Source organism: Calypte anna, chromosome 2 (genome assembly GCF_003957555.1).
Source record: "Calypte anna isolate BGI_N300 chromosome 2, bCalAnn1_v1.p, whole genome shotgun sequence".
NCBI lineage: Eukaryota > Metazoa > Chordata > Aves > Apodiformes > Trochilidae > Calypte > Calypte anna.
Window position 1 is genome coordinate 80,398,128 of NC_044245.1, and position 14,540 is coordinate 80,412,667.

General features: G+C 42.7%; 1 protein-coding gene across 1 annotated transcript in view; it reads right to left on the reverse strand.

Moving 5' to 3' along the window:
• The window catches only part of ADCY2 (adenylate cyclase 2), a 207,547-nt gene extending 195,111 nt beyond the window's left edge, over window positions 1-12,436 (reverse strand). The window contains exon 1 of the mRNA XM_030446098.1: window positions 12,048-12,436. Coding sequence (XP_030301958.1) covers window positions 12,048-12,272 — 225 coding nt within the window. The 5' untranslated portion in view covers window positions 12,273-12,436. The remainder of the gene's footprint in view (window positions 1-12,047) is intronic.
• Between the last annotated feature and the right edge of the window lie 2,104 nt (window positions 12,437-14,540).

The following is a 14,540-nucleotide window of genomic DNA, read 5'->3' on the forward strand; positions in this document are numbered from 1 at the left end:
GTGTGAGAGTATACACCCTTTGACATAAACACTAAAAGCCTAAGAAGCTAGATGGAAGAGCTAAAATGCCTAGTGTTAAATCAACTCAATTTACACAATAGTCTCACTGAAAAATTGGTGGACAAAAGACCATAGTGAATACTAAAAAAGCAGAAGAGCCTGAAAGCCATAGAGCTCAGCAGGGACTGAAGGAACTAGGGACTAGGTTTGACAATCTAGAAGAATAATCATATGTCCCTATGAACCAAAAAACCAGACTGAAGAGGGAGGGCTAATCAAAATAAATGACCTAGAGGACTGTTCATCCAACCAGGATGGAAACTGTTTGATATTCTATGAAATGAAGAGCTATGAAAGGCTGCTGAAGAAAGCACAACAGGGATACTTCAGTTCCTTCCAGATAGACTGGATAAGGAACACAACAGCAGATGAAAGCTGAGACCACTGTCTATGTCTCATGCACAGATGAAAACCAAAAGAAACAGCAAGAAAACAAACAGAAAAAAAACACCCATACAAAGAAAAATAAAGCACTCAATCTGATCTCAAGAAGTGGAAAGAACCTGGTTCACAAAATGCTACACTTGAGGAGCTGCTTTACAACAGACAGGGCTTGTTAAGCAAACAAATGAAAAATAAAACTCAAACACTAAAACACAATGGGGGAGCTGAAAGCTTGTACATTAAAATCTCTGACGATGGCCTGAAGACATTATAAAATTGAGGCACAGGCCAGAAGCTAATCACTTCCCAAAGATAACTTGAGAAAGATCAAAATACAAACAAGATGTATGAACGGCCAAGCGGTGAAGCTTCTAAAAACTATCTTTAAAAATAAAAATAAAACTAAATGGGATAGATAAAAGTATCATAAAATTTATCAGGTTTAATATAAAGACTTGATAATGCAGGCCAAGAACAGAGCTTGTGAAATAATTTTTGAGAGTGTAAAAATAAGTACTATTTTCTTTTTGAAACTTAACCAGGAGTTGGCAGCCTGCTGAAGGACTTCTAAGTAAACAGTTGATGTGGGTACTAAAAAGAACAGTTAGAGACTGTAGCAGAATGTGTTTGGGGGTTTTTTGCATCTGTGTTCAGCACAGAATCATAGTCATTCCAGAATATTCTACACGGGGGGAACAGATCAGAAGATCTGCCTCAAATTGCAGTATCAGTATAAGGCATTACAGACAAAGGAAGAAAAATTAAAGGTAGAAAACAACCACTACAAGCAGATTGGGGTCACTGCAAAAGGACCAATAGCACTCAAAGGAGAAAAAGCCAGAACTGTAGTAACATGTAACTTCCACCCAACAGTGGCCCAGTATCTAAAGAGAGGAATGTGATATGACATCAGCCTCTCCTGGGGTCCCTCTCTAACACTAAGGGAAGTACCAGTAGATCTGGTATCTATCCTGGGAAAACTTGTTAAAAGCAAGGGTCCCAAAGTTCACACCTAAGTCCCCAGATACATGGGTAGATGTTGTTCAGTATACCCATAAACAATTTTGGAAAAGAGGTGATCAGCAATCTGACAAAGATGAGGGCCAACTATGAAGAACCAGAAAAGGATCTCATAATAGCCACTACTGAGTAAGAAGATGGCAGATTAATTTCAGTGAAGCTGTGTGTGAAGTGATGCCACTCAGATAAAACAATCCTAAACCTATACACTTGAAAAAATGTTCTTGCTTGACTATTAACACTTAGAAATTTCATGTTTATCACAAGTAGATCCATGGAAGCAATACCTTGGTGCTCACTAGCAGTCAAAAAGCAATCCAAAATGCAGAACACAGGAAAATAATAACTAAGACAGAACATCATGATGCCACCTCAAAGCATATAGAGCACTGCAAACAATTCTGTTCCTACCATCACCACCAATGAATACAAAAGAACTAGGAAAATTTATTTTCAAGGAAGGTCAAAGCTGCAACACCGTGGCTAGCTACTGCTGAAGTAACTTTTTTTTTTTTAAGGTTTCCCTCCTCTTTATGAACTGATTCAACTGTTCCTTGATACAGCTCATCTGATTTTTAAAGGCAGTGTCTACCTCAGACCAACAGGAAACAACATTTGAGCTACCTGCATGCAAATGTATAGCCAGGGAACACCACAAGCCTGTGAACATTTCTACTGCACTGTTTGCCATGGGATGGCAAAAACATAATCAGCAGAATCTGGGGATGTGTGCTTGTGTTTTTTATATACATAAATATACCCTGTGCAGACCCCATGCACCCAACCTAAACAGTGATCAGCTTTTTCTATTCCTTTATAAATCCTCATATGTCACATGAGCAGTTTTACCTCTCTTTATTTTCCATCAGTTTGTATCCTCTCATCTTCTTAATCAGATGGCTTATAAAATTTGTCAGTGCATACAACCATTTATTTAATAAGCTGGGGTTCAGAGGGCTCACAGCAGCTCAGGGAGCATGAACCAAAGTGTCATGCCTTTCGGTCATCCAGCACCATCTGAGTCTTCTCTCAGGCTGGCAACTATCAGAAGTAGCTCTACTTTAAGACATTTAACAGCTTATGAAAAAGCAAGATGGTCCAAAGCAGTTACTGGTGGCTAAAGCACTCAGCTGGTGCACTTATAAAATTGTCCTATTTGATGACACCAGCTGGCAGCCACAGAAGATAGACCATGTCCCAGAGAGCAATTGTAGTTAATTACACTCTCCTCCCTGAAGAAGAGGAGAAGAGGGCTGAGACAATGTGTAGCAAAGAGAGCAGAAGTTTGTACTCTGATGAAACTAATTATTTCAGACTCCAGAGCTAATTAGCACCTACTCATACCATTTAGATTATTTTTCATGTAAATGTAGGGATCAAATATCCTTCTTGCATGTTTTATTCTACATGTAGTCGTTCTGAATTCCTCTCCGAAAATGTCACTAAATAACTTAGTTAAGCTTGTTTGTCAGATATTGTCAAAATCCTTCCTCCTCTTATTATCAAAACAATCTTAAAAGAACTCTCCAACTAATACAACCATTGTTTATACAAAGTCCTATAATGTGGATACACAAATTAAGTACAATGCTTATGAAAAATGTATGCCTTGCAGTTAAAGATATTCAAAATATATCACTGTTGAAAGACCTCCATTAGTTAAACATTATGGTTAAGACATTACTTCAGAGAACACATGGGGTTTTTTTCAGATTAGCTGCACTGTAACACATATTAAAAGTGAAATTACGGCCCTCCTCATACTCATAAAGACCCACAGAAGTCAGAAATACTGAAGTACTCATTTGATTCTTTGAGCTATTAAATGCTGACAGTTACATACTTCGGCCGTCACCTTTATATCAAAGCTATAAGGTGGTTTTCCCTTATTACTTTATTCCTGACATAATAACTTGAGAATTAAGAAAAAAATGTGAAGATTAACCTTTCTTAAACATAAGAATCATAAAATTTGAACCTGTGAGAACATGAGGAAACAGTGTTTATTTTAAATGTCTGTTTAATTAAAAGAAAGGTATGCTTGGGTTTCTCTCTCTACTGGGTGTTTTAAAAATACATTTTGCAAGAATATTCCACAGATTTAACATCTCGGCATAATAAAGTAACATGAAAAATAGTTTTAATATTGAGAAGTCACTACACTTCATTGTTTAATTACTTTAGAATGTTTTCCAGAATGTTTTGGACTCACTTACTTAACAGTTGTTATTATCACACAGAAGGTTCCTAAAGTTGTCAAGCAGGTGCTGAGCCGGGTTCAAAGACCACATAACAGGAGAATTAAGATGTCCAGTTCTTCAGCCTGAATTCAGTCTTTCTGGAAGAGTGGCTGGGGCAATCTAGTCTACAGAGGATTTCCCTGCAGAGCTGATCAAAGAACTAGCAAACTGGGGCCACGGATGGGGAAATTTTATCATGAATAGAGGGATGGCAATCCTACCTGTTCAGTCTGTGGGCAGGAACACTGTGCATGCCATAGCACTTTAAGAGAAGACTGGTTGCACTTGAAGCTATAAGGGTAACACATCCAGGCCCTAGGACATCTTACCCCAGCTGCTCTCTAGAGCACATGATGAGCATACAACCAGAAGCACTCCTGCACTCTAGAGAACCTTTTCCAGGTTAGAGAAACTTCAGAACCATGGATGATGGATGAAGTGGATGCTGAGATGACAGACCTAAGGACAAGGCTGAGAGGGCAATGGTGGTAGGTGCTGCTTTCTCTACTTCTCCCCAACACAAGCCTGAAATAGGTTTTCACCAGAAACCACAAGGGACTTCTATATCATGTAGACAGCTCCAAGAATTCCATATAGGGACAAGAAATAAAGAAAATAGTTCTATACAGGTCAGAGAAACAGATAACTGGGAGAATAAATGTAGAGACAGCCTTACACTCCTCTGCATAGATGGTGTAAAAGTCCCTTGAATTTTCAGCATCACTTGAATAAGGATCAGTTTTGGAGTTTGTTTATTCAAGACACAAAAATAAAAGATCTGGAGAATAAAATGTGTCGAGCTGCACTTATTTTGGGGTCCAGATGCCTAAAACCCGAATTTTAAACAGTTCACATCTTGTCATCATCACACATTAATAAGGCTTGACCTAACTCATTTCTTTCTAACATTTGCAGCAGCTACTGTGGCAGCATTTAGCTTGTCAGGGATCACAGCTTGTCCACAAGTGGAGATGTAGGCATAGAATGAAACACTACAGGTGTTCAGATACACTTTGATCCCATGGTGCTGGTATGCCCAGCTGCCCAAGAGATTTGCAGATCATTTCTATCTGTGTTAAATGTCCATGCTGCTATTAGCATGGAGTGATGCATGGTGCAGTCTGGAAGATTCCAGTGACTGCTACCATTAGAGCAAGGAGTTTTCTTATTCGGAGCATAAACACAGGGACTGTGATCACTGCTTAATGTCTTTAATGTAGGATGCCTCTTGAAGGTTCAACCAAAGAAATCTATTCACCATCTTTATGGGAGTTTTAAGATGGCCACAAATGGGTGATATATCTTTGTCCACAACAAAGAACTCGAAAACAATTTTTAAAAGAATTTAAGCAAGATAAGCAGACAGGTATTCACTGGTCCATGACAGATCCACTATAAAGTTGCCAATACATGATTTGTGAATCCTAGCTGGCTTGATGCTGATAAAGACTACAGACAACTGCAGCCCAATCCATCATCTGTCTTATTCCTACTGTACCTCAGTAAAAAACACTTCCTATCATTATTCTATTTGTTATTTTTTTGTGCACTGCAGTAATGATTGGGAATTGCAGATCTTGAGAAACAGTTTGTGACATTAAATAAGCTTTCCATTGCCACAATATCCACTGATCTTTATTAAGATTACAGTTCAAGGTTAAGTATTTTTCCACCATAACCATACTTATGGTTTTACCCAGTTCTTATTCAGCAGTTTGGTTAGAATCATAAAATCATACCATCATGGAATCTGCCAACTCGGAAGGGACCCATCAGGATCACCAAGTCCAGCTCCTGTGCCTGCGTAGGGCACCCCAAGAATCCCTCCATGTTCCTGAGAGCATCATCCAAGTGCTGCTTGAACTCAGGTAGGCTTGGTCCTGTTCCACTGCTCAGCCACCTTCTGGGTGAAAAACTTTTTCCTAAAATCTAACCTAAACGTCCTGCAGCACATCTTCCTACCATTCCCTCGGGTCCCTTGGGTCTCCACTCAGTCTCCTCCAGGCTGATCAGACCAAGTTCCTTCAGCCACTTCTCATACAGCTTTCCCTCTAAAACTCTTCACCGTCCATGTTACTCAACAAGAAGAATGAAACAAGGTTATGCAAAGTGAGGTTGCCACCAGCATCTCATTATCTTGATGGCTCTCAGCTGCTAGGCTTGTTAGGGACCAGCAAATCAGACAAGCCCTTAGCAGCACTACAAGTAACCAGAGAGGTATTGGGAGCATCATTAGCAAATGAAAGCAGAAAAGCCCCAAACTGATGTAGTACTGAGGAATGAAACCCCCTACAAATCTAGGCAGTTCCTGCTTCAGACAGGAATATGCAGCAACCTCTATGGGCCTGACTAAAGAGATAACACAGTCTATAGAAGTCATGCTAGGATGATCAAAGATACTACTGGAAGGAATATTTGGCATAAATGGCAATATCTTAAGGCTGTATCAAACAGCTAGCAACTAGAGCTGCCAAGTAGCCAGCAACTATAGCTGGAAGAATATATTGTAATATCACAGTGCCTAGAGACAAGAAAAAAATTAGAACCACAGAATTTCCTCATGGAACATTTTAACAGGGGACTTGAAAGCACAACTGTATGCTCAGTTATAACTGGAATTATGGGGAAAAAAGGCATTATAAATACACTAATGTTTTTCATTCTTCCTCATCTTGGTAGTAGCAATGATCTGGCAGAATGAGCTTAAGAAGAGGTAGGATACCTCCTCGGCACAAAAAACAGCATGCAAACAACATTGTCTCTTCCTGTTTTCAGTTACTGAGGATTTTCCTACTTCGTTACCTTTGCTGTGACTTTCTTTTGAGGGAACAGATATGCTGGAGAATCAAACAGTATAGCAGATGCTTTGGCCTACTTTTAGTCTTCAAAAATTCCAAGGAATGCTTTCAGACCTTGGGTATTCTTGGAATTTTTGGAAAGACGGTGCTTTGAACCAAAGAAAAAAAGCTTTAAATTACACAGGGTTGATCTCAAAAGACTTCCTAAAATGGAGAAGGCAAGTGAACTAACAATACAGCTGTATTATTCTATGCAACTAGGTTATAACAGAGCATGATGAACAGGGATATAACATCACCACAATATCAGTGTGAAGACCCTTTGTTCTGGATGAATGAATTTTTCAGATCTAAAATACAAATGAGAACTTCACCAGAGGCATGCAGAAGGTGCCCATATACAGACACCTAATCACTTGAGACACTGCAATGAAACTGATGGAACATGTCTTCCAAAGCTCCTTTTTCCACATGGACTTTTCCTCTTCCATTTCAGGGATGAGATTCCAATCATGGAATTCTGGGAGAGTTTGGCTGATGTCCATTTTTTACCAGAAGCAACAAGGATTTTTTTTAAACAGAGCAAGATGAATTAGAGGGAGGGAGGATTTGCTGTCATCCTGACCTAGAGTCCAAAGAAATGGCACTCTGCAGTTCAGGCCTACAGGGACTCTTCTGATCCTTTTTTCTTTGCACAGGGATAGCTCCCCATCAGTGAGGTTGGCAGCTATAAAGTTTTCATATGCTTCTTCAGAATGAGGCAGCTACCTCTGCTTCCATGCAGGATCAGGTGAAGGTAAATTCAGCCTGATGCCAGAAAACCAATCTCTGCAGAATGTACATCTGCCACATTGCAGGTACACCTCCCTCGTTAATTGTACTCCCCCTTTAAGAGTGATTGCCTACTCTTACTTTTGCTACAGAAAGTATTCGGGCATATCAGTGATATAGGAGTGCAGCCAACCTTTAATTTCTTGGATTTATGTGTCAGTAAAAAGGTGCAGGAATCATAACTGAGCCAACCAGCATGATCATGAACTTTTCAGGAACTTCACAGATGTGGTTGAGGGAGATAAGTAATACCTCTACTCCATGGTCATTAGGCAACTAACCCAATACTATCTCACAGTGCTTTAGAAGAGGGAAGGCATCAGAACGCCACATTGTAGAAGCAACTTTCACTCAACACATGTTCCACTTGGCCAACAAAACCAGCAACAATCATGCAGTTCCACATCAATAACACATCGAGAACCACATCTCAAGAGATTTACAGAGTCACATGTAGCAGCGAGGATTCAGGAGACAGATTAGGGCATAGATAGACACCACGAAGTAGGCTTGCAGTCTTTGAGCAAGGGGAACAGAGCAGCCTAAAAGAAAATACAGGTATATCTGGCAGCAGATTGGTGGACCTTGAGTTTTGGGAGAAGGGACAGAAAGAAGATCATAGAATCATGGAATCATCATCACTGGAAAGGACCTTCAAGATCAACGAGCCCAATAGTCAGTCCTACAACACCATAACCACTAAATCATCTCATTAAGCACTATGTCTACTCATTTTTTTAATACCCCCAGGGACAGTGACTCCCCCACCAACCTGAACAATCAGTTCCAATGCTTCACCACTCTTTCAGTGAAGAAACTTTTCCTAATACCGAATCTGAACCTCCCCTGGTGCAATTTGAACCCCTTATCTCTTGTCCTATGGCTGGTCGCTAGAGAGAAGAGGCCAACACTCACCTCACTGCAGCCTGCTTTCAGGTAGCTGTAGAGAGCAATCAGGTCTCCCCTCAGCTTCCTCTTCTCTGGGCTGAACAGCCCCAGCTCCTTCATCCTCATCTTAGAAGATCTGTTCTCCAGACCTCTATTCAGCCCAGCTGCCCTTCTCTTCACCCTCCCCAACTGCTCCATGTCCTTGATAGACTTAAGTCTTCTCCCACTTACAACAAACGTGCTGAAAGATTCTGATATCCCTGAACTGTAGTTTTTTACTGAAGCCTGTGTCTACAGGCTGGGCACTCCTTACGTCTGGAAAATATATGGATAAAGGAAAGTTATCTACCCCTGTCCCTTCCAATAAATTGCACCATTTGGGCACCATCCCTGTTTTCAGTCAGAGTTTGTTTGACCATGTACGAAACAAAACATCACAACTGCAGATATTTCTGACACATTCACATTTTACATTATGATTTTTAAAACTGTATTAGTTTTCCCTTACAAAATGTGGTTATAATAGATATATCCTGATCAGAGACAAAACTGTTCTACATGCCACTAAAAATGGTAATACGTTTTTGATACCAGAAAGGGAGAGGGAGGTAAATAATGAGTTTGTCCTACTTATCATATTGAAAGAGCAAGACAACAGCCAGAAAATGAAGCTGACCTCTGGTATTTCTAAGCACTGGAAGGCTTTCACAGGTTTGAGAAAATAATTTACTCTCTATTGATTAAAGCAGCAGCTAAACACCAATGACTGTTCTCAGTTTGCCAGTTTTCAGTTTACACCAGGTACAGCAAAATTCCAATGATACTATGACATAGGAAATTCAAAAGTTGATGCTGTCACTACCTTATTTAAAACTCCAAGCTTTGAATGGTAACTTTTCAAGCAGACTTTTAAGTTTTCTATCTAGTGTGTGGGAAGATGGAGGGCTTAATTCCAAAGGTTAAAATCACAGTATTTTTCTAAAACAAACAAAGCAAATCTCCCAAGAAACATCTCTCAGTAATGATGGCAGTACATTGGTTGAAAGAAAAGTAATCGGATTTCCAGGCACACTTTGTAAGTAATCTTGTTTAATGTAATTTTGCAACTGCTTTTGTAAATTTTTCATCTGAAATCAGGAAGCCTACAGCTCATATTCTGACAAGCTGAAATAGCTGACTAAGTGGTACACATCCCTATGTATTTGGCTGTGTTTGGGAACACTTAAGAATACACTGCAGAAAAAAAAAATGGGCAATTCAGACATCACATTGACACGTTTTAGCAACAGAATAAAAAATTGAAATAGAAGGAAAGCCTCTCACTTCCACTGGTTTCACAGTTTTTTTAAGAAAGCCTAAAACATAAAAATGTTTCACACTTCATGAATATCCATTTTTTTCTGAACAATGTCTGCTAACATTCCATGTTCTAAGCTGTACTTTGAAGTACAAGTGAGACATACGAATCAAGTGTTACGGTGAGTCATTCTGGAGTTTTGTTTCCACAACAGGCTTAAGTAATTTTCAGTAAAGTCTTAACTACTTCATTCAAATCTAAAAGAAACAACCATTATAAAGATTTCCTTTAACTTCAAATGCACGACCCAGACCTACACAGAACTACCCTACATCAATTCCACTGCGTATCTTTGACAAAATTAAATCTTCTCTTGAAACAATAGCAAACATACTGGATGTACAAAATAAAGACAGGGATATTTATACTGCCTCCTGTGGCTCAGACACTCCTAACTGCCATCAGGCACCCAAAAAATTACTAAGATTTCACAGCTATATAAAAAGAATATTCTTTATCCAGGTGCAGGAGAAATAGAGCTAAACTTCAGGAATATTTTAATCACAAATGCAACCAGTGCTAGACTATAATAAAGTGCTTTTAGGTGAAACTCTGGGCAGGGTTCCAAAGGATTTTGCCCAACATCCTGTGGCTGCAAGTCTGTATAGGCAAGCTTTCTCTCTGCCTGAAGTTACTTTCATCCGTTGACTGGAAACTTGATGAGCCCCAGGATGAGCCCCACCTCTCTCTCCACTCACCCGTCCAGTTGCTAGCCACAGGAAGATAAAGCTCAGGAAAAAGGTTTTAGAAGCTTTTTTTTTTTCCTCTTCCGGTATGTCTGGAATTCCAAATGCAGACTGAACTATAAAATTCATGCTTTCTGAAGTAGTAAGACCTGGCAAGATTCTGCCATCCCACAGTTTTGTTAAAGTAACTTTTAGCAGTCCTTCAGTCTGAGCTAAGTGTTATGCCACTGTTGCTAGCGTGAACAATTTAGAATTAGAATCAGAAACAGAATTATGAAAATGAGTATGTGCAACTTGTAAACAAGCTTTAGATCATACCATGACCAAAAGGTATGAAATTTAGTGCTGAACACTGTCAAGCCCAAGTTCCATTGCTTTGACTGTAAGCAATTATTGTGCATGTCTTCACACCTAACTATGCCTTAGCCTTAGCATTTGATGGACTTCTATTTCCATCACTGGTCCCTTAAGCCCCGATGAACAAGCACCCAAGCTAACATACCAGAACGAGGTAAGGTGTTAAATCTGTATTTTGTACACAAAGTTCCAAAATTGAAACATTTAGGCATTAAACAACTGAATAAGGCATCACCATTACTGGACTCTCATTAGCTCTTTTATAACTGTTCTGTATTTCATAGGAAAGGCACTGCAAATAAAGCAATTAATACAAATATCAGAAGGAAATAAACCACCAATAAACTCTAAGTTTAGCTAATCCTGCAAGCAGTTCCTGCAGTTTTTAAGACAAAAGTTGGATGATAACAAGCAAGATTGCAAGATCCACTGCCCATTATGTGCAGTGCCTCTGGAAGAGAATCCATTAAATTATACTAACCTGCTCATCCTTGCTCTGAGAGATCACTAACTCTATCCACTAAACATTAAGCTTTCCAGAAGACCATTAGAAGATTTAAAAACAAAATAAAACAAAACATAAAAAGTCCCAGACCCTTCGAATCCCAATTCCTTACTTCAAAAGTATACAGTCATGCGAACAGCCTGCCTCAGATCAGTAACAGTAGGATCTCACAAAACTGTAAAGGAGCAAGAATTTTACTGCCCTCTGCAGCTCTTCGTTTGCGTTCAACACAAGGGCAAAAACGCCACAGATTTCTGAGTGCGATCAACTGATACCGACTGTCATCTGCCGCTGTGACATATTTTTCTTCCCCAAGGCTTGAAGCCCTGCACTGGACATGTGGAAAAGGTATCCGACCGACCAAACTTCACCTCCCTTCAAAAGGATGGCTGCGCTGCCCCAAAAGCTTTCTTAAGAAAATGGGTCAGACGCTAGAAAATGGTATAATGAAGGGGAGGAGGGGGGAGAAGGGAGTGAACGGTCCCTGCCTACTTGCCATGAAAAGGTTACTTGAAATACTGTTACGGGCTGCATTTTTGTGCGGCGATTTAAACCCTGCCACTAAAAGGCCCATAAGGCTAAAGCTGCCAGTTGGAAGGGAGCAGAGCAAATGAATTAAGTGAATTAAACTCGATGCGCTTGTTGACTCAGTTTTCGCCCCATCAGCCGCGCTGCCGCTGTTGCAGCTTCGCCTCGAAACATCAGGCAGCAAAGTTTGGGCGTGGGGTCCCCCCGGGCTCCGCAGCCGCCTCCCGCTACCAACTTTCCTCCGGAGGAGCGGCTGCACCGGCTGTCCCGTCCCGTCCCTTCCCGCCCCGCCCGTCCCGGTTCGTTTCGGCGAGGGGTACGGAGATGCCAGCCGGGCGGCGGCAGCGGGGATGCGGGGCGGCGTGGGTCCCAAAACGGGAGGTCTTCTCTTACCAGCCCAGAGGCGAAGAAGACGGCGAGCAAGGCGAGGCAGGCGCCCATCACGATGAGGAGCAGGAAAACGATGAGCGGGTGCTGCTGGCTCATGCAGTAGTAGGACTCGTAGAGCCAGTCCCGAGAGCGGGACTGCTCGCCGCTCGCCCCGCCGCCGCCCGCCTGCTCTGCCCGCTCCAGCAGGTAGCGGCGTCTCCTCCTCATCATCATCGCTTCTTGCCACATCGGGCAGAGCCCGCGCAACTCCCTCAGCGCCGCCGCCGCCGCCGCCGCTGCTGCTGCTGCTGCAGGAGGCGGCCGGGGAGTGGAGCGGGGCGCGCTCCCGCGCGGGAGGCGGAGAGGAGGAGCCGCGCCGGCGGCGGCGGAGGCAGCCGCATGGTGCGGAGGGCGGGCAGCGGCGGCCGCGTAAGCCAGCCCGGGGCTGGTGCGCGCTCCGGAAACCGCCACCCCGCACGGCACATGCCTCGCCCGGCTGCTCCGGCGGGGGAGGGGTGCGGGAGCCTCGCTCCTCCTCGCCGGGGAGCGGAGCGGGAGACAGCGCGCCCAGAGCAAGCGCCTAAGGGCGGCGGCGGCAGCAGCGGAGGTCCCGCTGCCGCTGCTGCGGGACACCGTGAAAAGCAGCCCCCTGTCCCGCGCCCCTCCACCCCGGCGCCGGGAGGTGCCCCAAGGGGCAGGGCCACCTGCCCCCGCCGGCGCCACCGCGCCTCGCCGTCTGCCCCGCGGAGGCGTGCGGTGCTCCGCAGGTGACTCTTCCGCCGACGGCAGTGAGGGGCAGGTGGCTCGGGGGGCGCCTCGTGTGCTGCCCCCCAGCCCTGCCCGGCCCTTGCTGCCCCCCTCTGCCTCTTCCCGTGTGGGGAGCAGCACCCCCCGAAGGGAGAGAGGGATTCGTCCCGGAGTTTCTTTTCCATTACTTCCATGGGCCGTCAGGTCTGCTCTGCTGGAAACCTCTGCCAGAGGCCGAATCTCCTTTTCAAAAATCATACCTGAATTTTTTGTCAAATACAGATGTTCAGATTAGAAAAAGCAGCATAACGCAGATTATCCACAGCTTTCCTTGCTATAAAAGACTTAGTTATTCCTAACAAAGTAGGCACTTGAAACAAGCAGGACATCTACCTTGATAGAGTTATTAATGCGTGGCATTTACCAGTTTTGTAAGCACATAAGTACAGTTCTTCCCTAGCACACTGCCTCACTAAATGCCCTTTAGCATTTAGTAAAGGACTAAATTTGTCCTTACAGGACAAATCCCCCTCTGCCTCACTCTCTAGCCTCTGCCTTTGCTTTGTCACATCCTTTACCTCCTAGGGGATGCAGGATTGACTAAGCTCTCTACAGAGTGGAAAACACCAAAGCAACATGGGTGCTGCTGGGCCTAATGTCCCAAGTGTGGCTGCTGGTGACTGAAGGAATGCCAGGAGCAAGGGGAACTTGGGTGTAATACAGTACTAAAAAAGGTGAAAAAAAAAAGGTGAAAAAAAGTTGTCATAAGTGAGAGACAAGAGTAGAGTGCTAACCATCAGCTAGGTGGAAGACAGGTAACTGGGAAAATACAGATGGAAACTGCCCCTGTAACACTTAAAATTAAGATTCTTTTTTCTCTGCCACTGTTGACATTTTCATCCGGAAGAGGTGCATCAGCTACCAGTGTGACAAAGCAGAGAAATCAATATCACATATAGCTCAGAAGCCCTCTCCATACACTTGTGCATCTTAGATGCCTCGGGTTTGAATCAGGGATGAGACCTGAGCTTCACTGGCCCCTGTTCCTCTCAGCTGGGTGGAAAGAGGAAAAGCTCCTTTGCTTCCACTCGTCCTTGCCCTGAAATCTTTGCAAGGGCAGGAAAAAACAGATGAGGAAGAAGTGGAAAGTTACAACTGTGCCCACTGTTCTGGGAGAGAGAGAGTGAAAAACTCAGCAGTGATAAGATTGAAGGATGAACACAAATCTAAGTGGAGAGAACATTCTGGCAGAATTAATTGCTAGGAAGGAGTTAGTAGAGGTGGGTGTGAGAATTTTTGCAACATGAAAAGGCTTTACTTGCAGTCACTTAAAAATTGTGGAGTTGGCCACCCTCACTGTCACACACATATATATAGTGGGATAAGGAAGGGGATTTTTAAAAAAATCAAGAGACAAACCAGAATTACAATATAATACTTCTTTTAAAAGTAGATTGCAATATTTGAGATTTGAAGGCATCTGAATTTTGACATGTATAGGGTGGGAAGACCAATGCCACATATGTACTTATTTGCAATGTAAGAACAATCACATGATTCTGTATGGGATCACAGAAGTGTACAAGATGAGAACAGGCAAAATGAAGTATGTTCTCTGTTCCATATATACAGCAACCACCCCCCCAGAAAGTACTTGAAGCTTACCCAATATGTTACTACAGATGACAGAACTGTCTGTCTTTCTTCCCCCTGCTGATTCTGCTTTAATGACTTTCTACTGCTTTCTGCCCCTCTGGACCTGAACAGAAA